Below are 24458 nucleotides of genomic sequence, written 5' to 3' on the forward strand. Positions count from 1 at the left end.
CTCACACAGACACGCGGCACTCTTAAACCCGTTTTCTCGTTTCGAACCTTTTCATGTCCTCGTAACAGTTGTGTAATTACAGGCGTCTAACAAGGTGTGGTGGTGAGGGGCACGCGTATCCCCACCCCCCGACCAGAACTAGTCTTACTAGGAAACTTTTCCAGCGGCTCTTTCGCGGGGCCCGAATGCCCGCAAAGTATGCTGGATCTTTGAGCATGCCCCCCGACCACTCAAAAGCGCTCTTTCTTTGCTTCCGCACCCCCGCTCCCTTAGTAAGTCACGTTGCTGCATTTTTATTGACGAAAGCCACACGTACCTACATAAATTGGAAATTGAAAAAAAAAAACATTCATTCACTAAAAAAATCATTTACTAAAAAAACATTCATGAAAACTGGAAAGAGCCCTGAATGTTCTTTTATATTCCAAGATGCAAGTTCTTTGAGTATGATAATGTTTATTAAACAGGGGAATTTGTGCCGAAGACCCGACCGTGCAAAGACTCATCGCTCCACTGCTTGAAGATCTGGCTGCCGGATACTCTAAGCTGTACCGACACCAGAAAGGCTTTAAGTCGCTGCTTGAGTCCAAGAGAGACGAGTTTTTTGGCCTGCGTGACTTTTACAGGTAAATTAATGTTTTGAATAAATTGCGTTTTATCTATTTTGAGTTCGTAAACTATTAATTGCACTGACGCTTCATCGTGTAAGGCATCATGGTTTCAACGAGCATTATAAAGAGTTTACGAAAACTACATTGCATTTCACGATAGTAGTATGGTCACACATTGAATGTCCACACAAAAAAGGGTCACTCCCCATGCGCGCTCACTTCTATGCTCCACTTACAGCCTGGTGAAGATGATTTACAAGATGGCCGAGCAGAGCAGAGCTGAACCATCCTGGAACGACATCAAGCATGCGATTCTTAGAAACTTTGGCGGCTTGGACGAGATCGATGCTGTCAAGATATTCCAAGAACAATTGCGAAATTCAGTCCTTGATATCACGACAGATGTAAGTTAACTCAAACTTTAAATGTGCAATTAAGCCCTTTTACCATTCCCACACTCGGTGTAAATGCCTGCGGGTGTGCGGGCAGGCTGATGTTTACATTATCCCAATACAATTGACTACCTCGCTGTTTTGTTGATTGGATTCTTAGGAGGCCTCGCCGGTGAATCCGATAGATTTAATCAAGGCGAGTCTGGACAGAAGAAATGCCATTGGGTGAGTGCTCGTAGAAGACTGGCAGTAAGCTAAAGTTGCCGATTGATCCACATTCTCCTAAAGTTGCATTGTCAACAGTTTACTTCCGGAGGTCCGACGGAAACCTCAAGCGTTAGAAGACAAAAGAATCTATTAAAATCCGAGATATTAAACAGGCCATCCGCTCTAAATTATCAATCATATCCTCAAAAAAACTTTCAATAAACACACTGCTTTTAATATTTTGAAATATTTTTCGCGTTTTCCGTTAAAGATTGTTACGTAATCGACCGGAAGTAAACTGGTGACAATGCGGCTTTAAGTTTATATCATCAACGCAATCATCGTGGTCATCGTCAAAATAATCATCGCTCCAATCATTTTTTCATCATCATCGCCACCATCATCTCTGCCATTACTTCCATAATCAAAATGATCATAACCACAATTACCAAAACCAGGGTCATTATCGTCATCATCATCACCATCGTAATAACTAGAGTCAATAAAATAACCATAGCCGCAATCATTTTCATCAGTATCATAATCATCACCACCGCCACTATCATCATCATCGTCATCATCACCATCTTCGTCATCGCCACCATGACCACTATCGTCACCATTACCATCATGATAAGTCATCACCATCATAATCACCACCATTATCATTATCATCACCATCATAATAACTATTCTCACCATTGTCGTCATCATGTTAATCAACATTTGTTTGTTCCCAGTGAGACACGCTACCTTCTTGTGCTGACTGAGAACTACTCCGCCCTGCCCATCGTGGAGAGTGAGCTCAAGGACGAGGAGTACGTGGTCATATTCGGCAGCAGCTTCCCCAAGGACCAGGAGTACACGCAGGTTAGCTCACAATGCAGTCATCTCTCCTTGTCAGGTTAGCTCACAATGCAGTCATCTCTCCTTGTCAGGGGCGAACTGCCTCAGTCCTCGTTATTCAACCCTTACATTTAATTAAGCGGTCCCGGAAACAAGGATATTTATGAAAAATTCCACTGTTTTTATTTTGTTTTGCTTATTTTTGTGTATGATAGTATTGTATTTTAAAAACGTTTGAATTACTTTAACCGTTATAATTTATTATTACAGCAGCTACATGCAGTTCTTACGGGCCTATTTTTGTGTTGTAGATTTGTCGAAATATCAATCAGATCAAGGTGTGCATGGAGACCGGCCGCACCGTGATCCTCCTAAACCTGGAGAGTCTTTACGAGAGCCTGTACGATGCACTAAATCAGGTACGATAATACCAAGACAACAGCCCGAAGACACTCCAATAATTCCACGACAGCACTACGATAGCACCACGACAACAATATGAAAACGCCACGACGCAACGAAAGTAACAAAAGTTTGTACGAGTGTTTGCACGGCTAAGTCTGGTACGGTAACACTACGACAACTACCCGGCGACACTCCGACAATACGGCGATTACACCACGAAAGCACTACCATAGCATGGAAACACTCCGATAAAATCACGGAGACACTACGATAAAATCACGGAGACACTACGATAAAATCACGGAGACACTACAACCTCATTACGCGTTACCAGTCTTTATGAGAGCTTGTCGGCAAGGTACGACAAAACCGCGATAACACCACGACAACAGACCGACGACAATTCGAGGATAACACTATATACGATAACCATGAAACTGGCTAGAACGTGGTATAATTTAAATTCTTACCCAACCCAATTTTAATTGTTTCAGTACTACGTGTACTGCGCGGATCAAAAGTACGTGGACTTGGGACTCGGAAGCCATCGCGTCAAGTGCAGGGTGGATGACACGTTCAGGTGAAAACAGTCTCTTCCTTGTATATTAAATATTTCTTTTATCAGCTGCATAACCAACGTCATCGTCATCAAAACACACTTTTCAAAAGCAACAAAATTATAGTTATATCCTGTGTCACGAGAAATGGAAAAAGTTTCACTTTCTCATGTGTAAACTTTTGTCTCGTTAGGTTGATTGTCATCGCCGAGAAAGACGTCGTCTACGAGAAGTTTCCTATTCCTCTCATTAACCGACTCGAGAAGCACTATCTCGTCACATCTAAAAGTCTGTCTGCGAAACAGACCGCGCTGGCAACCAGACTAAAAGCCTGGGTTGAGGATTTTGCGACCGTGCAATACCAGCGCCACGAGCAGAACAAACTGTAAGGGTCAACTCTTTAGAGTGTCTCGCGGGGGACTTAGCGCGGAGGGATTATGCAAAGTCGTCATTCAGGATGGATGATGCCTTGGGGGGATGGGTGGAGCAAACAAGAAAACATGGAAGGACGTAGTTGAGCAAAAGTGATACCTAAGGAGGGAGGGGTGGAGTTAAGTGAAGAGTTCTGTAAAAGCAATAACTCAGGAGGAAGTGGTGGGGGAAAAGCGATGCCGTTGAAGAAAGGAGGAGCATTAGCATCCCTAATGCCTGGTGCACACTAGTGACATAACGACATGGGCGCGCGCACATATTTAGCCCGACATAACGGCATGGACATAATTAAATAAAAGAAAAAAACATGTTTTTTCTTATGTGGTTATGTCCATGTCGTTATGTAGGGCTTATGTCAAAATGTCGAACCATTCACACTTGAAAATACGAACATAAGAGTGCGCGCACCCATGTTGTGATGTCCCTAGTGTGCAACAGGCATTATGCATCTGGGGTGATACCAATAATAATTCAGAATGGGGAGGTATCATAAAAATCGTTAAGGAGAGATTGGTGGATTCGGAGCTGTACCTGAAAGGCGCATTTGGTCGAGTACCTTCGTTGTATTTTGCTCCGAGACTTTTCATAAATTATAATCGACAACCTACATTATTTGATTAATCAAAATTGTTTAAGTTTAAACTACATTGCATTTAATATATCATGCCTGCTAATTATAAGACTTCAAACAATGCAAAAGTAGAAAATGTAATTCCTTTAAGGATTTTAAATATGTTTAAAATTTGGATTTTTTAATTTTAGGACGTTTAAGGTCGGTGACGTGTTCGTTGGTTTCCATGACGACACTGTAGCCTCGGTGGTGCTGCAAGTGTGTACGAAGCTTGGCGACGAGGACGCATGCGCACAGAGCGAAGACGAGGACAACGCGGTGGCAAATGCCGTAAGATATCAAAATTATTACTTATTTGAAACCTTTAAAATAGAACATGTGAAGACAATTATTACTTATTTGAAACCTTCAAAATAGAACATGTGAAGACAATTTTAAACATAATTTGCGGTTGATAACAAGAAAGAAAAGATGCTTTTTATAAAGGTTTGGTGCATTGAATACTGTAATTACAGCATGAGCTTTTATGTTGTGTTCAGCTTTGATTGTAATAGTCGGCAAACATTTCTGACAAATGTTCGGTGTATATGAAAAAATATTAAGAACCAACTAAGAACCTAAAAGAACCCTTGAAAAATATTATACTCAGGTGTTTAAGGTACAGAAATATACAGAAATCTGTGATTGACATCTTCGTCTTTGATTGACAGGTCCTTGACAGGTGCAAATCTGTGCTTCTGCAGTGTGCCACTCCGGACGCCCTGGCCCGGTTGTTCCGGACAAATCTCCGAAACGAAGCTGATAAGCTGTGGTTGGAGTACTTTAGCGAGCAACCGCACACATGTCTGTCCAAACTGCTGGCCCACCTTATGGCAAGTGGACCGGATGTGACGTCATCTAATGGGATGCTTGTGCAGGTAAGAGTAATGAGCGTGGTTATTAGTTGTGCGCTCCTATGGTCCAGCTTGAAGTCTAGCTCAATCGTAGGCCCCCTTTTGTATTTTTGCGCCCTTAATCCGTTAGTCCAGCGGACACAGTGACTCTTAAAGGGTGGTTACTCAGTACAAGGGTGGTTACTCAGTACAAGGGTGGTTACTCAATACAAGGCGTTGGATCATCGTTTGCTCCAGTTCTTAGTTTGAATACTGATGTTGAAGTTCAACCCTACCATATAAGGCGTTGGGTCATCGTTTGCTCCAGTTCTTAGTTTGAATACTGATGTTAAAGTTCAACCCTACCATGTAACGTGTTGGGAAATCTTTTTTCCCCAATTCTTAGTGTGAATACTAAGGTTAAAGTTCAAACCTAGCTAATTAGTTTTGGTTATCTTGCGTTCAAATGGGCTGCTTTCCAGACGATTTGATTTAAGCTCGAAAGCGAGAATTTTGGCATTTTGGAGTTTGTTTACATCCATCTTGGTACCATTTTCATTTAGTTTTTACCAATTACTGCATTTTTACTGCCTTATTTAACCTGGTGTTTAGCCTCGGGGTCTATTGTAAAACGGACAGAACATTTAAAAACATCGCTAAGCTGCTGCAAATAAACCCCGACCAAAAAAAAAAGCATCGCTTTCATTCTCAAATTTCATCCTCTTTAAAACAACCCATATTTACAAGAGCAAATGCCCAGGTTCAAATACCGCAGCCCTACCTAATCACATATTGGTTACCCTGTGTTCCAGGTATCTACTCATTCCAGGCTCCTCTCGGAGCACGATCTCCCCGCCGTCTGTGACGCGGTGCAGCTGAAGAGACGGGATTTGGAGTACCTCACGCTGCAGCAGTTCCAGACCGAGCAGCAGTTCTCAAAACGAATCAGGTGAAGGAAAGACACTGGTGCTAGTTGTAAATATATTTTTGTAGCAAACGGCTTCATTGCATTCTGATTGTATTTCCTTGGGCGCACAAATAACTAAATCTATCTCAACGCAAGCGTATTGTATTTACGCTTTTTCTGTCCTGTTACTCACACTTCATAAGCGCCAATGTAAGTTCTTGAATAGCCCCCTAGAGCATATTCTAATTTGGCTTTGCTGGCAAAACTTCTCTGACAAAACTTTCCGTGTAATGACTGGATTCTTTAGTTGGAGGGCTTCAGTGATACGAAGCAAAAACACGATTCAACTCTGTTTGTGTTTGCCGATCAGACCAAATGAAACTGTTTCTTTAAACTCAGAACCACCTTCTATTTTTTTTGTCCTTTTGTTTTGCAGCATTGGAGGTACTTGGGTACGTTTATCTCCAACAATATTCGTGTTTTTATCATGTTTTGCTGTCTTTTAAATAATGGCTCCCAATTAAAATCCTAAAAGCTATTACTACTTCAACTGGGTGTATTTACCTTGCTTTCGCTCCTGCGAGCTCTGTCCCTACGCGATTACAACCAAACGACGAGCTATGTAACCACCGCCTGGCAAATGGGTAACACGACCCCCAGTGGGGTGTTTTTTTTTATCTTCCCAGATAAAAAGCGCGCCGCTGGGGGTCGTGTTTCTCATTTACGTCGTCGTCGTTTTAAAGGTCGTTAGCGCGTAGGGACAGAGCTCGCTGGAGGAGCGAAACCAAGGCAAATACAACCAGTTGAAGTAGGAATACGTAGTTTATTCGGTACTAAAAAGCATTAGAAAACACCAACTAGAGGTCTATCACAAATCCTGCATTTTGTTCTATAACTTTTTGTGTTTAGTGTTAATTCCAGATATCCAAGGTAGTTGTTCTATAACGTATAATACCTTGCAGGGAGTTCTTTGTTCACCTTGGTAACTATGAAGGGATGCTTATCGTCCAGTGCGACTCTGGCGATGAGAATTTTAACCTGATTGCCTGCGCCCGCCATGTCGTGATGGATCAGCGGTTCAAGCGCACAGAGATGCTCCAGGAGAAACTAAAGGCAAGTGGAAAGTTACGTGTAAATGTTTGGTGACGCTGAGCGGCGTATATGAAGAAAACAAGGAAAATAAATGGCTTGATATGTTGACCTGGTGTAAAAAGGAGGAGAAGGAAGTGGAGAAAAGAGAGGTAGAATGCTGAGTTGAGTGTGGCAAGGAAGAAGAGGAGAAAAAAAAAGAGAAAAGGATAAAATACGTAAAGGAGAAAGATAAGGGGAAAATTTATAGGAAGTCTGGAAATAAGTGGTGGCTGACCTGGTGTAAAAAGGAGGAGGAGAAAGTGGAGAGGATAGTTAAAAATGAGAGGTAGAATGTCGAAAAAGGTGAAAGAAGTAAGGGATAAAGATAAGGGGGAAAAATTAAGGAAGTCTAGTAAATGATGGAGGACGAGCTGGCGTAAAAAGGAGGAGGAGAAAGTGGAGAGGATAGTTAAAAATGAGAGGTGGAATGTTGAAAAGGATGAAAGAAGTAAGGGATAAAGATAAGGGGAAAAAATTAAGGAAGTCTAGTAAATAGTGGAGGACGAGCTGGCGTAAAAAAGAAGGAAGTTGAAGAAGGATAATTAGAAGAGAGGGGTAGAATGTTGAGTGAAGCAAGGAAGAAGAGGAGAGAAAAAATGTACAGTGTCAAAAAGTAAAGGAGTAAGATAAAGGGGGAATATTAAGAGGAGCTGGCAATACAATATAAATACTAGTTCTTCTTACATTCGTATATGTTTCACACGTTCTGTTTTCTATAGATCGCCCCTGATAAGATCGCTCCTCTTCATCTTGTGATCGTTGCTCAGCTGTCACGTGTTTCCGGTGGATGCAAACACTTTGTTGGGTTCCCGGGAGGCAAGTGGCAGTCCTACCACGTGGACGACCTTCGTCCGCCGACCAATGAGATTCCGCCAATTGAACGTTTGATTGACACCTGCATAAGCGACCTTCTGAGGCCTGGTATGATTGTAATGCGTGGTGCACACTAGTGACATAACGACATAACGACATGGGCGCGCGCACTCGTATATGTTCGTATATTAAGCCCGACATTACATGACATAAAAGAAAAAAACACGTCTCGTCGTTATGTCGGGCTTATGTCTTTATGTTGAACCATTCACACTTGAACATATGAACATTAGAGTGTGCGCGCCATATCGTTATGTCTCTAGTGTGCACCAGGCATAAATTCAATTATAAACACGCTTCACATGTTTCGTATTTGCGTAACCATGTGTTTTTCCTTTCCGAGTCGCGACTGGTTTATGGTGACGGAAGCCATTTCGCAGCCGACGGAAGCAAACAAGATATGCACATACGCACTAAATCAACAACAACGCAGAGCTAAGAAACAATTCGAATTTTTATCAATTGCTGACTTTGTGTTTATCGGTATTTTCTCGTAGCTAAGAAGGCGATCCTCTTTGATGATCATTTGGCTGTGATCGATCTGTGACAGATGCAGAATTGGAAAAAGTCAAAAGTCATGATTGACGTTCACCAAAACATAGCTGTGACTCGAAAACGAAAGGCACAGTAAGCACGTGTGACTGAAAACGAGTGAACAACTCAAATCATCATCTTCACATGCGAACAATTTCAGTATAGATATAGAGATATGGGATATACAAATAGATATGTAGAGATATGGATATCATATCTCAATTGTAGACTAGTAAAACAGAAAAGTCCATAAACTTCTGTAGAATGTAGTATTTTTTACGCGAAGACGCCGCCTCGCGCACGCTATTCTTGCCGGCGTCGCGTCCTGTTCAGGACGGCATTTCATGCTTTTTCACGTCCTCTTCAGGCGCCCGTTTCTCGAAACACCCGACAATTCTCGGGCCCGAAAACTTTATTTTGCATTTTTGCCCAAAATTTCGCACGTTTTCCTTTTTGATAACCGCTTTCATGTTTTAGAACAGTTTGAACTTTCTCTTGGTTCATATTCCAAATGATTACGCTCAATATTTTCGAAGTTTTGTTGGAGCCAGAAAGTTACCCGAAAAGTCTCGGTGACTGCGAAGTCCCGAGAACTTTCTTAATATTTAAGCCATGTGAATTTCAGGCCCGAGAAGTTCGGGAAAGATCAAAATCTTTTAATCTATAAAGAGAATCATCCTTTACATGAATCTTTGTGGTAAATACGATGATAAGCTTTTCAAATTTAAGGAATAAATCGTTTTCGGGCCCGAGAATTCTCGGGTGTTTTGAAAACCAGCCCCAGGACAGGACGCCGGTAAAAATTAGCGTGCGCGCGCAATCGAACGTGCGCGAGGCGGAGTCCTCTTGCCGGCGTCGTGAATCTAAATCACCCTATTTTATTCCTGGAGGATACTCCGATATCAAACGGAAAGGAATCATCGTCGGAATTTTTTTTAAACAACCCTAAAAGTGGGCGTGGTCTGGTTATATTTTAACCCTAAAAGATACTAAAGTGGTTATGCATGAATTTACCCCCTGAAAGATACCTCAAGCAAACGTAAAATAATTTGTTATAAAAACGTCCATTTAAAACTGACTTTAATAGAAGATAGACACGTTTTAACCCTCTTTCATGAGTTACAGGCTAGATGGGCATTGGCTAAAAAAGCATCCTAAAAGATACCGAGTTAAAATCTGGGCATTCTCATTTTCACACCCCTAGAAGATAACAAAAGCTCCAAATTTACACCCTAAAAGATACGACGATAAACCCCGTCCGATGGATATAGCGAGTACCCCCCAAAATTTTACCCTCGCTGTCCTCGTCGCTCGTGAAGGAGTTTTTACTTGCACTGAGTTTGATATTTTTTACAGATGTCTCTCAACAAGACGACGGAGTTCCAATGGAGACCGACGAAACAACACAGGCACTCACCGTCACCTCTCCAGAAGAGGCAAAAGCTTCAAACCTTGGGGAACTCCCTATGGAAACTGATGAAACAAAAGAACCACTTTCTGTGTCGTCCGTAGAAATCTCCATGGAAACTGATGTAGCCGAAGAAATAACTGCAACCACAAGTCCACAAGCAGTTGCCATGGTAACACCTAACAAGACAACCTCACCCCAAATGCAGACGCCATCACAACCCAAGTGCGTAAATTCACAAGCGGTGGCGTTACTTCGCAGAAGTGTGCACGCTGCTGCTGGTCGCCTTGACGACAGTCACGTGATGTCTAGTCGAGGCACACATCGAGTTGAAATTATGCTTAGACTGCTACCAGACGACTTCGCCGAGTGTTCACCAGGTGTGTGCGTTTCGTGTGAACGTCCTTGTATGTGTCACCAGGTGTGTACGTGTCGCGTGAGCGACATGTATTCGTGTTTTCCAGGTGTGCACATGTGTGAGCGTGAATGTATATGTGTTCACCAGTTCTTTACGTCTCTTGTGAGCGTGCCAGTTCAATCTTAACTCCCTTGCTTCCCTGGCAGATTCCTTGATGTTTGCCCGTGCGCTCAATGAGAAGATCTACAAGCTGGTTTTAGAGCGCGAGACTAAACGGCAGGCGCACTTTGCGAAGACCTGGATGCAAAGAGTGGCCCTGTCGGGGACAAATATGCACGAGAGGGGCACTTTCCGTAAAGCGCTACAGCACAGGGTCTCTAGCGAGGTGGTCCCTTACCTGTCCAAGGTCCTTGCTTACGCCGACAGAGACTGCAACTTGGATCTTTTGGTGGACAGTGAAGCGTGGATCAAAAGGTGCATTAATAGGTTACGTCATCTAGTTACGTCATTAGTTACGTCGTCTAGTTTACGCATAGCGTTCTAAGTTTCCCGTGAATCACCCTTAAAGAGCTCTAAGATTCTTTTAGTATATCAAGAGGATTACCGAGATGAATGTGTGAAACCGCATGGCTGGCTATATTTGATTATGTCCAATCATTTTGTTTCTTATATTTCTTGTACAGACTCTGGCTGGCTATATTTGATTAGGTCCAATCATTTTGTTTCTTATATTTCTTGTACAGACTATGGCTGGCTATCTTTGCTTATGTCCAATCATTTTGTGTCTTATATTTCTTGTACAGACTATGGCTGGCTATCTTTGCTTATGTCCAATCATTTTGTGTCTTATATTTCTTGTACAGACTATGGCTGGCTATCTTTGCTTATGTCCAGTCATTTTGTGTCTTATATTTCTTGTACAGACTATGGCTGGCTATCTTTGCTTATGTCCAATCATGTTGTGTCTTATATTTCTTGTACAGACTATGGCTGGCTATCTTTGCTGATGTCCAATCATTTTGTGTCTTATATTTCTTGTACAGACTATGGCTGGCTATCTTTGCTTATGTCCAATCATTTTGTGTCTTATATTTCTTGTACAGACTATGGCTGGTTATCTTTGCTTATGTCCAATCATTTTGTGTCTTATATTTCTTGTACAGACTATGGTTGGCTATCTTTGCTTATGTCCAATCATTTTGTTTCTTATATTTCTTGTACAGACTCTGGCTGGCTATATTTGCTTATGTCCAATCATTTTGTTTCTTATATTTCTTGTACAGACTATGGCTGGCTATCTTTGCTTATGTCCAATCATTTTGTGTCTTATATTTCTTGTACAGACTATGGCTGGCTATCTTTGCTTATGTCCAATCATTTTGTGTCTTATATTTCTTGTACAGACTATGGCTGGCTATCTTTGCTTATGTCCAGTCATTTTGTGTCTTATATTTCTTGTACAGACTATGGCTGGCTATCTTTGCTTATGTCCAATCATGTTGTGTCTTATATTTCTTGTACAGACTATGGCTGGCTATCTTTGCTGATGTCCAATCATTTTGTGTCTTATATTTCTTGTACAGACTATGGCTGGCTATCTTTGCTTATGTCCAATCATTTTGTTTCTTATATTTCTTGTACAGACTATGGCTGGCTATCTTTGCTTATGTCCAATCATTTTGTGTCTTATATTTCTTGTACAGACTATGGTTGGCTATCTTTGCTTATGTCCAATCATTTTGTTTCTTATATTTCTTGTACAGACTCTGGCTGGCTATATTTGCTTATGTCCAATCATTTTGTTTCTTATATTTCTTGTACAGACTATGGCTGGCTATCTTTGCTTATGTCCAATCATTTTGTGTCTTATATTTCTTGTACAGACTATGGCTGGCTATCTTTGCTTATGTCCAATCATGTTGTGTCTTATATTTCTTGTACAGACTATGGCTGGCTATCTTTGCTTATGTCCAATCATTTTGTGTCTTATATTTCTTGTACAGACTATGGCTGGCTATATTTGCTTATGTCCAATCATTTTGTGTCGTATATTTCTTGTACAGACTATGGCTGGCTATCTTTGCTTATGTCCAATCATGTTGTGTCTTATATTTCTTGTACAGACTATGGCTGGCTATCTTTGCTTATGTCCAATCATTTTGTGTCTTATATTTCCTGTACAGACTATGGCTGGCTATATTTGCTTATGTCCAATCATTTTGTGTCTTATATTTCTTGTACAGACTATGGCTGGCTATCTTTGCTTATGTCCAATCATTTTGTGTCTTATATTTCTTGTACAGACTATGGCTGGCTATATTTGCTTATGTCCAATCATTTTGTGTCGTATATTTCTTGTACAGACTATGGCTGGCTATCTTTGCTTATGTCCAATCATGTTGTGTCTTATATTTCTTGTACAGACTATGGCTGGCTATCTTTGCTTATGTCCAATCATTTTGTGTCTTATATTTCCTGTACAGACTATGGCTGGCTATATTTGCTTATGTCCAATCATTTTGTGTCTTATATTTCTTGTACAGACTATGGCTGGCTATCTTTGCTGATGTCCAATCATTTTGTTTCTTATATTTCTTGTACAGACTATGGCTGGCTATATTTGGTTAGGTCCAATCATTTTGTGTCGTATATTTCTTGTACAGACTATGGCTGGCTATCTTTGCTGATGTCCAATCATTTTGTGTCTTATATTTCCTGTACAGACTATGGCTGGCTATATTTGCTTATGTCCAATCATTTTGTGTCTTATATTTCTTGTACAGACTATGGCTGGCTATCTTTGCTTATGTCCAATCATTTTGTGTCTTATATTTCTTGTACAGACTATGGCTGGCTATCTTTGCTTATGTCCAATCATTTTGTGTCTTATATTTCTTGTACAGACTATGGCTGGCTATATTTGGCAATGAGCACGTCAGCGAACTGTATTGTGACGTCTCCACCATCTCCTATTCCGGTACCGCGCGTGAGCCCGTCCCAGTCTCCGGACGGGGAGGCCATCACTTCCGCTGTCGCTTCCCTTTCTCCTGGCTCATCCGGGACTTTGTGGAAGACCTGGAACGCGGAACCTCGGATTCATCAGGTTATTTATTTATTTATTTTATTTATTTTATTTATTTTATTTATTTTATTTATTTTATTTATTTTATTTATTTTATTTTATTTATTTTATTTATTTTATTTATTTTATTTATTTTAATTATTTTATTTATTTTATTTATTTTATTTATTTTAATTATTTTATTTATTTTATTTATTTTATTTATTTTATTTATTTTATTTATTTTATTTATTTTATTTATTTTATTTATTTTATTTATTTTATTTATTTTATTTATTTTATTTATTTTATTTATTTTATTTATTTTATTTATTTTATTTATTTTATTTATTTTATTTATTTTATTTATTTTATTTATTTTATTTATTTTATTTATTTTATTTATTTTATTTATTTTATTTATTTTATTTATTTTATTTATTTTATTTATTTTATTTATTTTATTTATTTTATTTATTCAACTTCATCGACTACATACTTCAAACAGGTGAAATCAGACAAAGTTAAACATGGTGCGGTCGCTAATAGTTTCCTGCACACGTTTCGTAGCTTCTCAATGGACAAGGTCCGATACCACAGAGGAGAAGAGGTTACGCAGGTTGATTGACAGTACAGAGCTCGGTTACGTGATTGCAGATTTCAGAAGGGAGGGGATGGAGAGGAAAGCAATTGCTCGCTACCTGCACGACTTGGTGCACATGGTGTATAGGCCGTCCACAGATCAACATGACCAGGAAATCCAGGTAGTCATAAAAATCTAAACAAATGTGATGTATGTTTTAGTATGGAAATAATACGCTTGAATGCCTCTGAGAGTCCATCCACCCTACAACGAAAACGGCTGCTAAGAGCATAAGCTATACATGGATAACCATAGTCATGACAAGTTCATTTGAATTAGATCCAAGTCTCACCCAAGTCGGATTCTGCTTCTTTTATTCTTAAATGGACGCGAGTATCAAACTGGCTTTTGTTAGCGATTCATATAGTGTCAAATGGATAGTTGTGGACAATTCGTGGGCTCCCAATGGTTGTATCGATCATATATTGCAGGGGCGTAAATGTTAAAAGATACCAAATTGGGTTCGTTCAGATTGTTTGCAATGCGATCGAGAAGCAAGCAAGGATTCGTGAGGCAGAAGCAGAGACTCTGGACCTAGCGACAGTTCATGTTGCGTACAGACATATTCAACGGAGACTGGACAACTTAAGCGAGTTGCTGCACATACAACCGGGTGTCCTGAGAAATCTTCAGCGAGCAGATGAGGGCGCGGAGATGGTTAGTGGTGTGTTGTTGTCTCATATACAACTGTTGTAAAAGAAAATGTCAAATGGCAAAACCCAATTGTCAAATGACAGATCAACTATCGAAAAAGGCCATTATATCATCATATTTCTACTGAAAAGAAGGAAAACATGTGTAAATCATGCATCTAGTTTACTTATTATTTTTATTCTTGCAAATGATACCTTGCACTAGCGGTCGGTACGTGAAATGTGTCTTGTCTTTTCACTGGCAACGTTTTTATGTGTTTACGACTATCCCATGTACTTTCGATCGCGAACTGTTATTTGACGGCTGGCATTTGTCATTTGTTCTGCCTTTTTTCATGCAGTGATACCTTTTTTTAACAGCTTCTGTATAAAGTCCTAAACTATTTGCTTTTCGGCACTAAACTCCTGTACTTAGGTGACACTGTTAAGGCGTCAACCTTTATTGAGCGGCCACCTGTTTCGCTCTCGAGAGTGGTGACTTTATACAGGTTACACAGGTCAATGTTGCTGTCGATCTCGAAGGTGGTCAATTAATAGAGTTACCACGGTAGTGGATGTTACCAACCAGTGAAGCGTTCTATTTCAGATGCTGGATGCGGTCGCGCTGCAGACGTGCCTGGAAGGCCTCGTGCCTAGTGTCCAGGACCTCCAAGACCATGACGGTGTTTCTCGCTGGTGCGCCAGGGTAACTTGCCTCAGACAAACTGTGGAAACCATGACGAGCAAGGAAAACTTTGACAAGACAGACGAGAAAAGTGGAGGCTACGGGGAAAGGACTCAAAACATCATTAAACACTGCTGGTGAGAATTACGTATACAGTCGTTTTTCGCGTAGTCGCGAAGCCGGTTCACGACAACGTTTTGTCAAACGACTGTAACTTGAGGTGGCCTCCAGTACGATAACGACAGAAAAAAAATGGAAAACATGTGCAACATTAACAGCAACATGTCCATTGTGTCTGATACTTTTTAGCCGCTTTTCTCCAAACTACAACGTGAAGTGTTAGGGTTTCACGACAACGTATGTTTATGACAAAAATAAGACCGTATTCTTATAAAATCTTAGTTAACTGTATTGAACTAATCAAAAGGAATAGAATCAAAAAGCCCAAACTGTCGCGATCTCGTACCAGAACAATGAATACAATACACCAAAAACTGGAAATCGACTCTGCCAAATTTTCGTCTTTAATAAGACTTCTTCAGGGCAGACTGACTGGTGAGTCTGCCCTGAAGAAGTCTTATTAAAGACGAAAATTTGGCAGAGTCGATTTCCAGTTTTTGGTGTATTGAACTAATCAAAAGGCATACTCTCGGTCACGTTCTCCTTGTCGTTGTCGTCGTTGAGATGTTCTCTAATCTATAGTCTTGACAACATGGTTGAGTAACGGACAATATTTGATTATTACTTTGCAGGTCATTGTGGCAGAGGGCCTCAATCGTCCGGCTATTTGTTGAGCACGTGACTAGTCCCGATGACCACGCCGTCAACTCAGCTAACTTGCAAAAGTTGTGGAAGGTGCGTTTATTTCATGAAACGTTCATGACGTTGAATTGGGTATACCGTTGAAGTCTCCACGGCGTTTAAGTCTTCACGGACAAAATACGAAAACGTAAATTTTGTTTCCCCATATATTAACTATGAAATATTATGATTAACCTCCTCTCCTACCTCCTAACAATAATCTTGGTACAATCGGGGAATGCTCCACAAACCGCCACCAAAACTTAATGATCGAGAAGAGTCAGGAGAATCTTTATGCGAATGCCTTTGTCCAAGCGCAAAAGCGTCCTGCTTTTGCTATATAGAGAAAAAAAAGGGACCCATGGTTACTGGGAATAACTAGGATGATTTATGGATAATAAACGAGGGGAATCCAAGGTAAGTGGGACTTGCTGGTTGCGCGTGGAAGAGGGTGAGGGAGATCATTCTGAATCTAAAATAACACCAATGGGCGCATGCTGAAAGGCTTTTAACGAGGGTTTGCTTCTAGATTCTCGGCGATGAGACAGATATGATGGCAAACGAGGCTCTTGAGGCACTCGAGAGGTTCCTGAAGGATTGCAGCCAGGAATTTTGTCATCGACATAATTGGTAAGCTTTTAAAAAAAGGCTTTAAAATGCCACACGAAACAGAAAGAATAAAATCCTGTATGTCATTCTTCATAGTTGATTTTCTGCTCCTTGTTTTATCGCATATCATGCAGTGTTAGCTTTTTGTTTCAGTACTCAGCCTTCCTTGTGCCTTTCCTCGACTTATTATTAAAACTAAAGCACTGGTGTAAAGGGGCAACGCTTTTTTTGTTTCAAATTTCCGTGGGCCACAGTTTACTCAACCCTCCGTCATTACAGAGGAGAAAGCTATCCTAAAGAATCCGATATGAACCTTTATAGTTTCCCTAATAGTCTGCTTTATTATATTGAAAGAATCATAGATTTTCTCACCTAAGCGTAGCCCACGAGAAACATAGGTCAACTAGATGCGCCACTGTTGTTAAGTTCCTTCCGTAGGCATCTCGAGTGTTTTTTGTAATTTTTCAGTGTTTTTATGAATTGGGGTTCCTGTGGCGAGTTGAACCGCAACCGGAAGCCGTAAGAGCTAAGGGGTGCTTTTTTTGCACTAGCCCAGGACCCCACTCTTTCTTAAACTCACCACAGGAAGCCCGAAATCGAAAAAAACGTCTTTTTTTCCCAAATCACTCGAGACGCCTGCGAAGGAGGCTATCCTTTCCTAACGCCCCGGTAACTGTTGTCTGTTGCCGAGTAGGGCTGAAGAGTTGACCTGCCCCATCTGTTTGCGTGAATGCCGCGTTCCGTCCTCTACGCCATGTCATCACCTCACGTGCCTCGAATGTGCTCGGAGATGGTTCAATGAACAGAGCGGGTGCCCTGTGTGCAGACAGCATGTCCCGGATGGCTATGAACCAGCGGAAGACCAGGAGAGAATGTATGTAGCACATATATTGTACATGCAAACGGAAAGTAGCGAAGAGAAGGTATAATGACCGTGTGTGACAGTCGGATGTGTTAAACAAGCCGTGTATAGTAGTATATCAATGTAACACCTATGTAAGACATTCAATTATCACACTATGCAAGCATGTGGCTCAAGACACATGTGTTAACAAGCCGTGTAGTATATGAATGTAACACCTATAAAACACTCAATTATCACACTGTGTAAGAATGCAAAAAGGTGAAATGACCGTTTGTGGCATAAGCCACATGTGTTAACAAGCCGTGTAGTATACGTATGTAACACCTATAAAACACAGTTATCACACTATGTAAGCATTTAAAAAGGTGAAATGACCGTGTGCTTGCTGCGTGATGGAGCTGCTGAATGGAGGTTGGTTGAATAAAGCATTTCAGTGCAAAGCGAATATTTTGGGGTTTATTATAGTGATCGCTTAAAAAGAGTTTGTATGTTTGCAGACTCACGTTGCGTTTGTAAGTCTTGGATATTAGTGACCAGTTTCTTTTTGCGGGACCTTTTTACAGGGAGATTTTGGCACTCGTCAAGGAATTTCGTCACTCTTGCAACTCGTTCTTCATGGATGTCGTGTCGATGTTCTGTTTTGGTTATTCGCCATGCGGAACACTTCAACAAGGCGCGTTCCAGACGCTGATGGGTTATGCAACTAGTGAGCGTTCAACAAAGAGTTTCTCTCCATTCCCTGATTACGGCATCGATATCAACCCTGTGGTGCGATCATTTTTACTCCAACAACTTCTCAAGTCAAGGTAATAATCCCATCTTGCTGGTACTGAAATAACTAGGTGAATACTCGAACAGAATCTACATTGCAGCGTTACTACAATACCTATACACTGATTTTTTTATCGACTTTCTTCTTATTGGTCGCAAAAACCCGACCTTACCGACGTCCTGGGTGGGACCAAATCCAGTGAACACCCTGAAGTGTGCATTAATGTAATGGTTTTCTAAGGTTATTTCCCAGTCCCCACATTTACTTTACGTTTTTCTGACACTTGAGTCATTTTATACTGACATCCGGTTCCTGTGATTCTTCCAAAATCTGCGATACTTGCTTGCAAACCCTGTGATACTTACTTCCGGTTCCCTTGATACTTACTTCCGGTTCCTGTGATACTTACATCCGGTTCCTGAAATACTTCCAAATCCTGCGATACTTCAGAACCCTGTGATACTTCCGGTTCCTGTGATGCTTTCTTTTTCTGGTGTACTTACTTCCGGTTCCTGTTTATATAGTGACACAAAGGCGAAGGAGTTATTGGCAGAGTTCGTCTCCAGTGCCGAAGAGCGAGTCGGTCTGGAGAATGTGATGGAGGTGTTTGTGCTATGCATCCAGTGTATCGAGGTAACGCATTCTACCCGTATCATTGTCATTATATCATGTGCCTTTAGTAATTAGTCACACTTTGTTGTCACGCTACCCTTACTATTGCCTTTAGTAATTAGTCACACTTTGTTGTCACGCTACCCTAAATAGCGCCTTTAGTAAATAGTCACACTTTGCTGTCACGCTACCCTAAATAGTGCCTTTAGTAATTAGTCACACTTTGCTGTCACGCTACCTTAAATAGTGCCTTTAGTAAATAGTCACACTTTGCTGTCACTCTACCCTAAATAGCGCCTTTAGTAAGTTGTCACACTTTGCTGTCACGCTACCCTTACTATTGCCTTCAGTAAATAATCATACTTTGCTGTCACGCTACCTTAAATAGTGCCTTCAGTAAATAATCCACACTGCTGTCACGCAATCCTAACTAGTGCCTTTAGAAAGAAGTCGCACTTTGCTTTCAGGTGATCCAGTGTCTTGGGTGATCGTTACAGTAAACTCCCTATAGAGCATCCTCTAGAATCAATAATCGCTCTTTTTGTCTCCAAGAGTAACGCCCTTTTCGTCTCAGGACGCACGGTACAGTGACTTCGTCCGACGCACCGCAGAGTTCCCTCTTGAGAACAAGATCGGCTTGACGGAGCGTGCCCTTTGTCAGATGCCCGTCAAGCCTTTTAGCGAACCAGCACCTGGCCACCCCAATGTGAACGTCCCTACACTCCAAGCCATTGCGGTGACCCGATTCGCGCTGACACAAACAGCGGAGTTCATCCACCAGCGCCACACATGTGGGACGCGAGAGTGGGAGACTGCTGGAGTAGTGAACGCCCTAAATGGTCTGCTTAAAGAGGTCAAGAAGGTCTGCATGAACGGCGTATACCAGACCCCGCGCCTGTTTCTACTGAAGCAGCTCGCTAACCGGTTTGGTGTGGACGCCTTGAAGGAGTTAGCGAGTACTGGTGGGCTTGGGTGGATTCTGCCTCCTCGGGATACTGCGGCTCCGCGTGAGGTAAGGGTGGGAGACAATTGTTTATTTCGCAGTGGCTAAATGCTCCACTTTCGGGAAAGGTCCCGCCGATTTGACTAAATACCCGCCCCTTTTAATTGAATCAAATAGCCCAGTAAGTCAAAAGCATCTTATATTTCTCGAGACAGGGCAATCGACTCTGAATTGAATTTTGTTGTCGGGATTGAATTTTTTCCGTTGTCTGTGTACACTATAAAATGTTTAAAAAGTTTGGTGATACTTAGGTATTTGCTACAATCTGTTACAATAAATGTCGACAGCTCTCAATATACGAAAATAACACGGTAAATTGTCAACCTTTGTGTTTCTCGAATGATACATGTTTCATGTTTTTTTCCCGTTATACAGGTCTATCAAGCTCTGAATATTCACCGCTTCGTGATTTTATATACGTTATGACAGGATTTGCGTTAGGTTCTATCCGGCTCCCTTTTTTATATCCCGTTTTTCAGGCTACACCAGACCGCTTTCTGGTATATGGACACAACTACCAGGGTCTTCGAGAAGCTATAGCACGTGCAGCGGTATCTAGTGACGTCACTGAAGTCGCTCAGAGCCTGCAGGTACGATGCCAGCGGTTTAGCTCTCCCACTAACAGTTGCTGTATCTATAATAAGTCGGACCTATAAGTTATATGCGGCGGCCAATTTGTGCTCGAGGTTAATGAGCTCGTTTTTATTTTTTTCCTATTCCCTACAGGGCCTGGTTACTCAAGGTGACCCTTTTACCGAAGTCATGATGTCGCTAGCATTACTACAGGCTGTTACCGCTGACCAGCAACGTATTTCGCCAAATGTTAGTACATTAAATTGTTTGCTTTTTGTAAGTACTATTTGTTGGCGTAAAAGCATACCGCTGTCAAGCATAATGTGATAATCATCATGCTTAAAATAAGCATCGGTAGTTAGTAGAAAGTCTCTGCGACTTATTTGTGCCGCAATAAAATATATACGAGATGTACGTTTTAGTACATCGATTTGCTGACTGGGAGGATGTTTATAGCAAAATAATGACTACAATAGTGTGAGCTAATCTAATGCTTCCATCTTTGAAGAGTATGCAAGTCCTGAATGATTTTATCTTGGCGTCACGACAAATCCGGGAACAGGTAAGAAGTATTGTCACCAACGACGACATCGTTATTACGATAATCATACGTATGTCTACAATCTTCCAATTTCCTCTATCTTTATCAATTTTAAGTTATCACATCAAGTTATAATAATAATAATAATAATAATAATAATAATAATAATAATAATAATAATAATAATAATAATAATAATAATAATAATAATAATAATAATAATAATAATAATAATAATAATAATAATAATAATAGCAGGATCGTCATCAACATGAGTGTTATCACTATCGATCTCTTTGCTGTTGCAGCCTCGCCGTTTAGCGCTAGAACTGGTCTCAGACGTCACGCAAGAAAGTCACAGTGTCGTCTCCCTGATGGTTATGAGTGGAAGTACTCCGCGTGACAGGTCGATTGCAGAGATTGTGTTACATCTCGCAGCCGTGCTTTCAGCTCATGATGAACAGACTCTTGCTCACCCATTGGTCGCCCTAGCACGCAACCCCGACGCAATGGCGGTAAGTGAACACTCGTACGCGACCCCATCGCAATGGCGGTAAGTGAACAATCGTACGCAACCCCACCGTAATGGCGGTAAATGAACACTCGCACGCAACCCCAACATAATGGCGGTAAGTGAACACTCGTACGCGACCCCACCGTAATGGTGGTAAATGAACACTCGCACGCAACCCCAACATAATGGCGGTAAGTGAACACTCGTACGCGACCCCATCGCAATGGCGGTAGGTGAACACTCGTACGCGACCCCACCGTAATGGCGGTAAATGAACACTCGCACGCAACCCCAACACAATGGCGGTAAGTGAACACTCGTACGCGACCCCACCGTAATGGCGGTAAATGAACACTCGCACGCAACCCCATCGCAATGGCGGTAGGTGAACACTCGTACGCGACCCCACCGTAATGGCGGTAAATGAACACTCGCACGCAACCCCAACACAATGGCGGTAAGTGAACACTCGTACGCGACCCCACCGTAATGGCGGTAAATGAACACTCGCACGCAACCCCAACACAATGGCGGTAAGTGAACACTCGTACGCGACCCCACCGTAATGGCGGTAAATGAACACTCGCACGCAACCCCAACACAATGGCGGTAAGTGAACACTCGTACGCAACCCCAACATAATGGCAGTAAGTGAATACTCGCACGCAACCAAATCGCAATAAAGAGTGCCCGCTATAAAAAACCCTTTCTCTTTACAACTGGCCTTGTCCATGTATGTACATTTAGCGGTTTGAAAAGTTCTTTGTCGTGTACTTGAAAAGGTCTCGCCTCTGAGTACATATAATGTCCTATTCAACAGCGTTCATTTTTACCAACGATGCCAGAGGACATCATCCCTGAAGTGAGATCCGCATTTTCGGGAACAGGGCAGTTATATGGTAATGTATTAATATGATTATTAATATGGTGGAGAATAGTATATGTATTAAAAATCGTGGTTTGATGTTTTTTTGTTTTTGTTGTTTCAACAAGAATTATTTAATTCCATTATTTAATTCCATATAATCAGAGCTTTTTTTCTTATTCAATTCAACAGAATGCCCAAACGGACATCCCTATGTTATCACTGAAGTAAGTCTATAGAGATGTTTCTGTACTACCATTGCTACCAGTACTACCAGGGTTATTTTCTCATGGTTTTGACTAGAATGAATGACCTATTTAAGAAAATGGATAATCGCAGAAATTTCTATTTAAGAAAGTGGATAATCGCAAAATTGTCAATAGCCCATTTGCGCTATCGCTAGCTGCCGGGCGCGGACTAATACCGAAATAATGCACGAAAACGAGGATATTGCATCCGCGCCTAGGCGCGTGTACCCATTGCCTGAGTGGGGGGGGGGATGCGCAGTCATAGGTATCATATCGAAAAATCGAAAAAGCCTAGTATTTGAAGATTCACTAATAAGAAATGACCCACTTTATGGCCGCCAAGAGGGATGCTCGCGCACCCTACGCACCCCCCCCCCCCCCCCCCTGTGTACGCGCCTGGCGCCGTCTTATGCTTTGACACAAAACTTTGTATTTAAAAATGGTCTAGTGTATTGTAAAGAAATGTGAAAATAGCAATCATATCCGCACAGATCTAGAACATTTTTGCATTAGTTGTTAATGGTTTAAGGTTTTTTCTACGCATCGATAACAAATTGAAGTAGTGGAAAAAAAGCTAAAAAAGGGAGAGACCAGCAACTTCCAGAATTTCCCGCCATTTTGAAGACCAATGTACAGAGCCTCGCTTTCATACCGAACATTGGCACCAGTCTGCGCTCGCCAATAAAAACGGAAATGGTCTTAGTATTACGATCTAAAGGTACAATGGATCATTATATTTCTACCGAAGCAGGATAATATCGAACTTTCATGCGATAACCCATTCAAGTCCATCAATGTCTGGCTCTTGCATTGCATAACTTTATATATAACCTTTGAATAGTACCAATAAGCACCTGCTATTTGCGTCGTTTGTACTGACTTGTGTTTCGATAAGTAACGTCTAATTTTTTTGGGGACATGTAGTGTGGCAGGCCAACCCAGCAGTTGAATTGTACGGAGTGCAGAGCTCCAATTGGGGGTATTAGTCACAACCTTGTAGCAGGAAACAGGCCGGCTCAAACGTAAGTCCAAATGAATTACAATGAGGTTTTGTCTCCTGGACTGACATGTACAGGTTTTACGACTAAACGCCCTACGCATAAACAATGGTAGCCGATCTTCAGCACAAGAATACAAAAACCCATTGCTTGAACAGGAGCAATTACTTGCTGTGCCAACCCCAAATGACAATGTATCGTGTTAAACGGTAGAACCATGTAGAGTCTGTATAGTGTTATAAAGTTCGAGCCATGCCAGGGCCGTAGCAAGCAAGGGGAGTCTGTATAGTGTTAAAAGTTCGAGCCATGCCAAGGCCGTAGCAAGCAAGGGGAGTCTGTATAGTGTTAAAAGTTCGAGCCATGCCAGGGCCGTAGCAAGCAAGGGGAGTCTGTATAGTGTTAAAAGTTCGAGCCATGCCAGGGCCGTAGCAAGCAATGGGAGTCTGTATAGTGTTAAAAGTTCGAGCCATTCCAGGGCCGTAGCAAGCAATGGGAGTCTGTATAGTGTTAAAAGTTCGAGCCATGCCAGGGCCGTAGCAAGCATAAGGGGAGTCTGTATATTGTTAAAAGTTCGAGCCATGCCAGGGCCGTAGCAAGCAATGGGAGTCTGTATAGTGTTAAAAGTTCGAGCCATGTCAGGGCCGTAGCAAGCTAGGGGAGTCTGTATAGTGTTAAAAGTTCGAGCCATGCCAGGGCCGTAGCAAGCAATGGGAGTCTGTATAGTGTTAAAAGTTCGAGCCATGTCAGGGCCGTAGCAAGCAAGGGGAGTCTGTATAGTGTTAAAAGTTCGAGCCATGCCAAGGCCGTAGCAAGCAATGGGAGTCTGTATAGTGTTAAAAGTTCGAGCCATGCCAGTGCCGTAGCAAGCAATGGGAGTCTGTATAGTGTTAAAAGTTCGAGCCATGCCAGGGCCGTAGCAAGCAAGGCGAGTC

The 24458-nt window shown here is 41.6% G+C and overlaps 1 protein-coding gene across 1 annotated transcript in view; it reads left to right on the plus strand.

Annotated features, from left to right (window-relative positions):
- The window catches only part of LOC116611693 (E3 ubiquitin-protein ligase rnf213-alpha-like), a 66108-nt gene that overhangs the window by 30920 nt on the left and 10730 nt on the right, over positions 1-24458 (plus strand). Inside the window, exons 43-73 of the mRNA XM_048731856.1 lie at positions 468-626; positions 850-1015; positions 1164-1228; positions 1951-2080; positions 2368-2475; positions 2956-3041; positions 3212-3403; positions 4213-4351; positions 4732-4938; positions 5706-5842; positions 6763-6913; positions 7651-7852; positions 9695-10126; positions 10311-10578; positions 13008-13207; positions 13736-13929; positions 14280-14465; positions 15048-15262; positions 15878-15980; positions 16456-16556; positions 17230-17409; positions 17964-18206; positions 18697-18805; positions 19359-19796; positions 20267-20377; positions 20514-20609; positions 20869-20922; positions 21210-21416; positions 22236-22314; positions 22473-22507; positions 23453-23550. Coding sequence (XP_048587813.1) covers positions 468-626; positions 850-1015; positions 1164-1228; positions 1951-2080; positions 2368-2475; positions 2956-3041; positions 3212-3403; positions 4213-4351; positions 4732-4938; positions 5706-5842; positions 6763-6913; positions 7651-7852; positions 9695-10126; positions 10311-10578; positions 13008-13207; positions 13736-13929; positions 14280-14465; positions 15048-15262; positions 15878-15980; positions 16456-16556; positions 17230-17409; positions 17964-18206; positions 18697-18805; positions 19359-19796; positions 20267-20377; positions 20514-20609; positions 20869-20922; positions 21210-21416; positions 22236-22314; positions 22473-22507; positions 23453-23550 — 5091 coding nt within the window. The remainder of the gene's footprint in view (positions 1-467; positions 627-849; positions 1016-1163; positions 1229-1950; positions 2081-2367; positions 2476-2955; positions 3042-3211; positions 3404-4212; positions 4352-4731; positions 4939-5705; positions 5843-6762; positions 6914-7650; positions 7853-9694; positions 10127-10310; positions 10579-13007; positions 13208-13735; positions 13930-14279; positions 14466-15047; positions 15263-15877; positions 15981-16455; positions 16557-17229; positions 17410-17963; positions 18207-18696; positions 18806-19358; positions 19797-20266; positions 20378-20513; positions 20610-20868; positions 20923-21209; positions 21417-22235; positions 22315-22472; positions 22508-23452; positions 23551-24458) is intronic.

The sequence above is a fragment of the Nematostella vectensis genome, chromosome 8 (genome assembly GCF_932526225.1).
Source record: "Nematostella vectensis chromosome 8, jaNemVect1.1, whole genome shotgun sequence".
Taxonomy (NCBI): Eukaryota; Metazoa; Cnidaria; class Anthozoa; order Actiniaria; family Edwardsiidae; genus Nematostella; species Nematostella vectensis.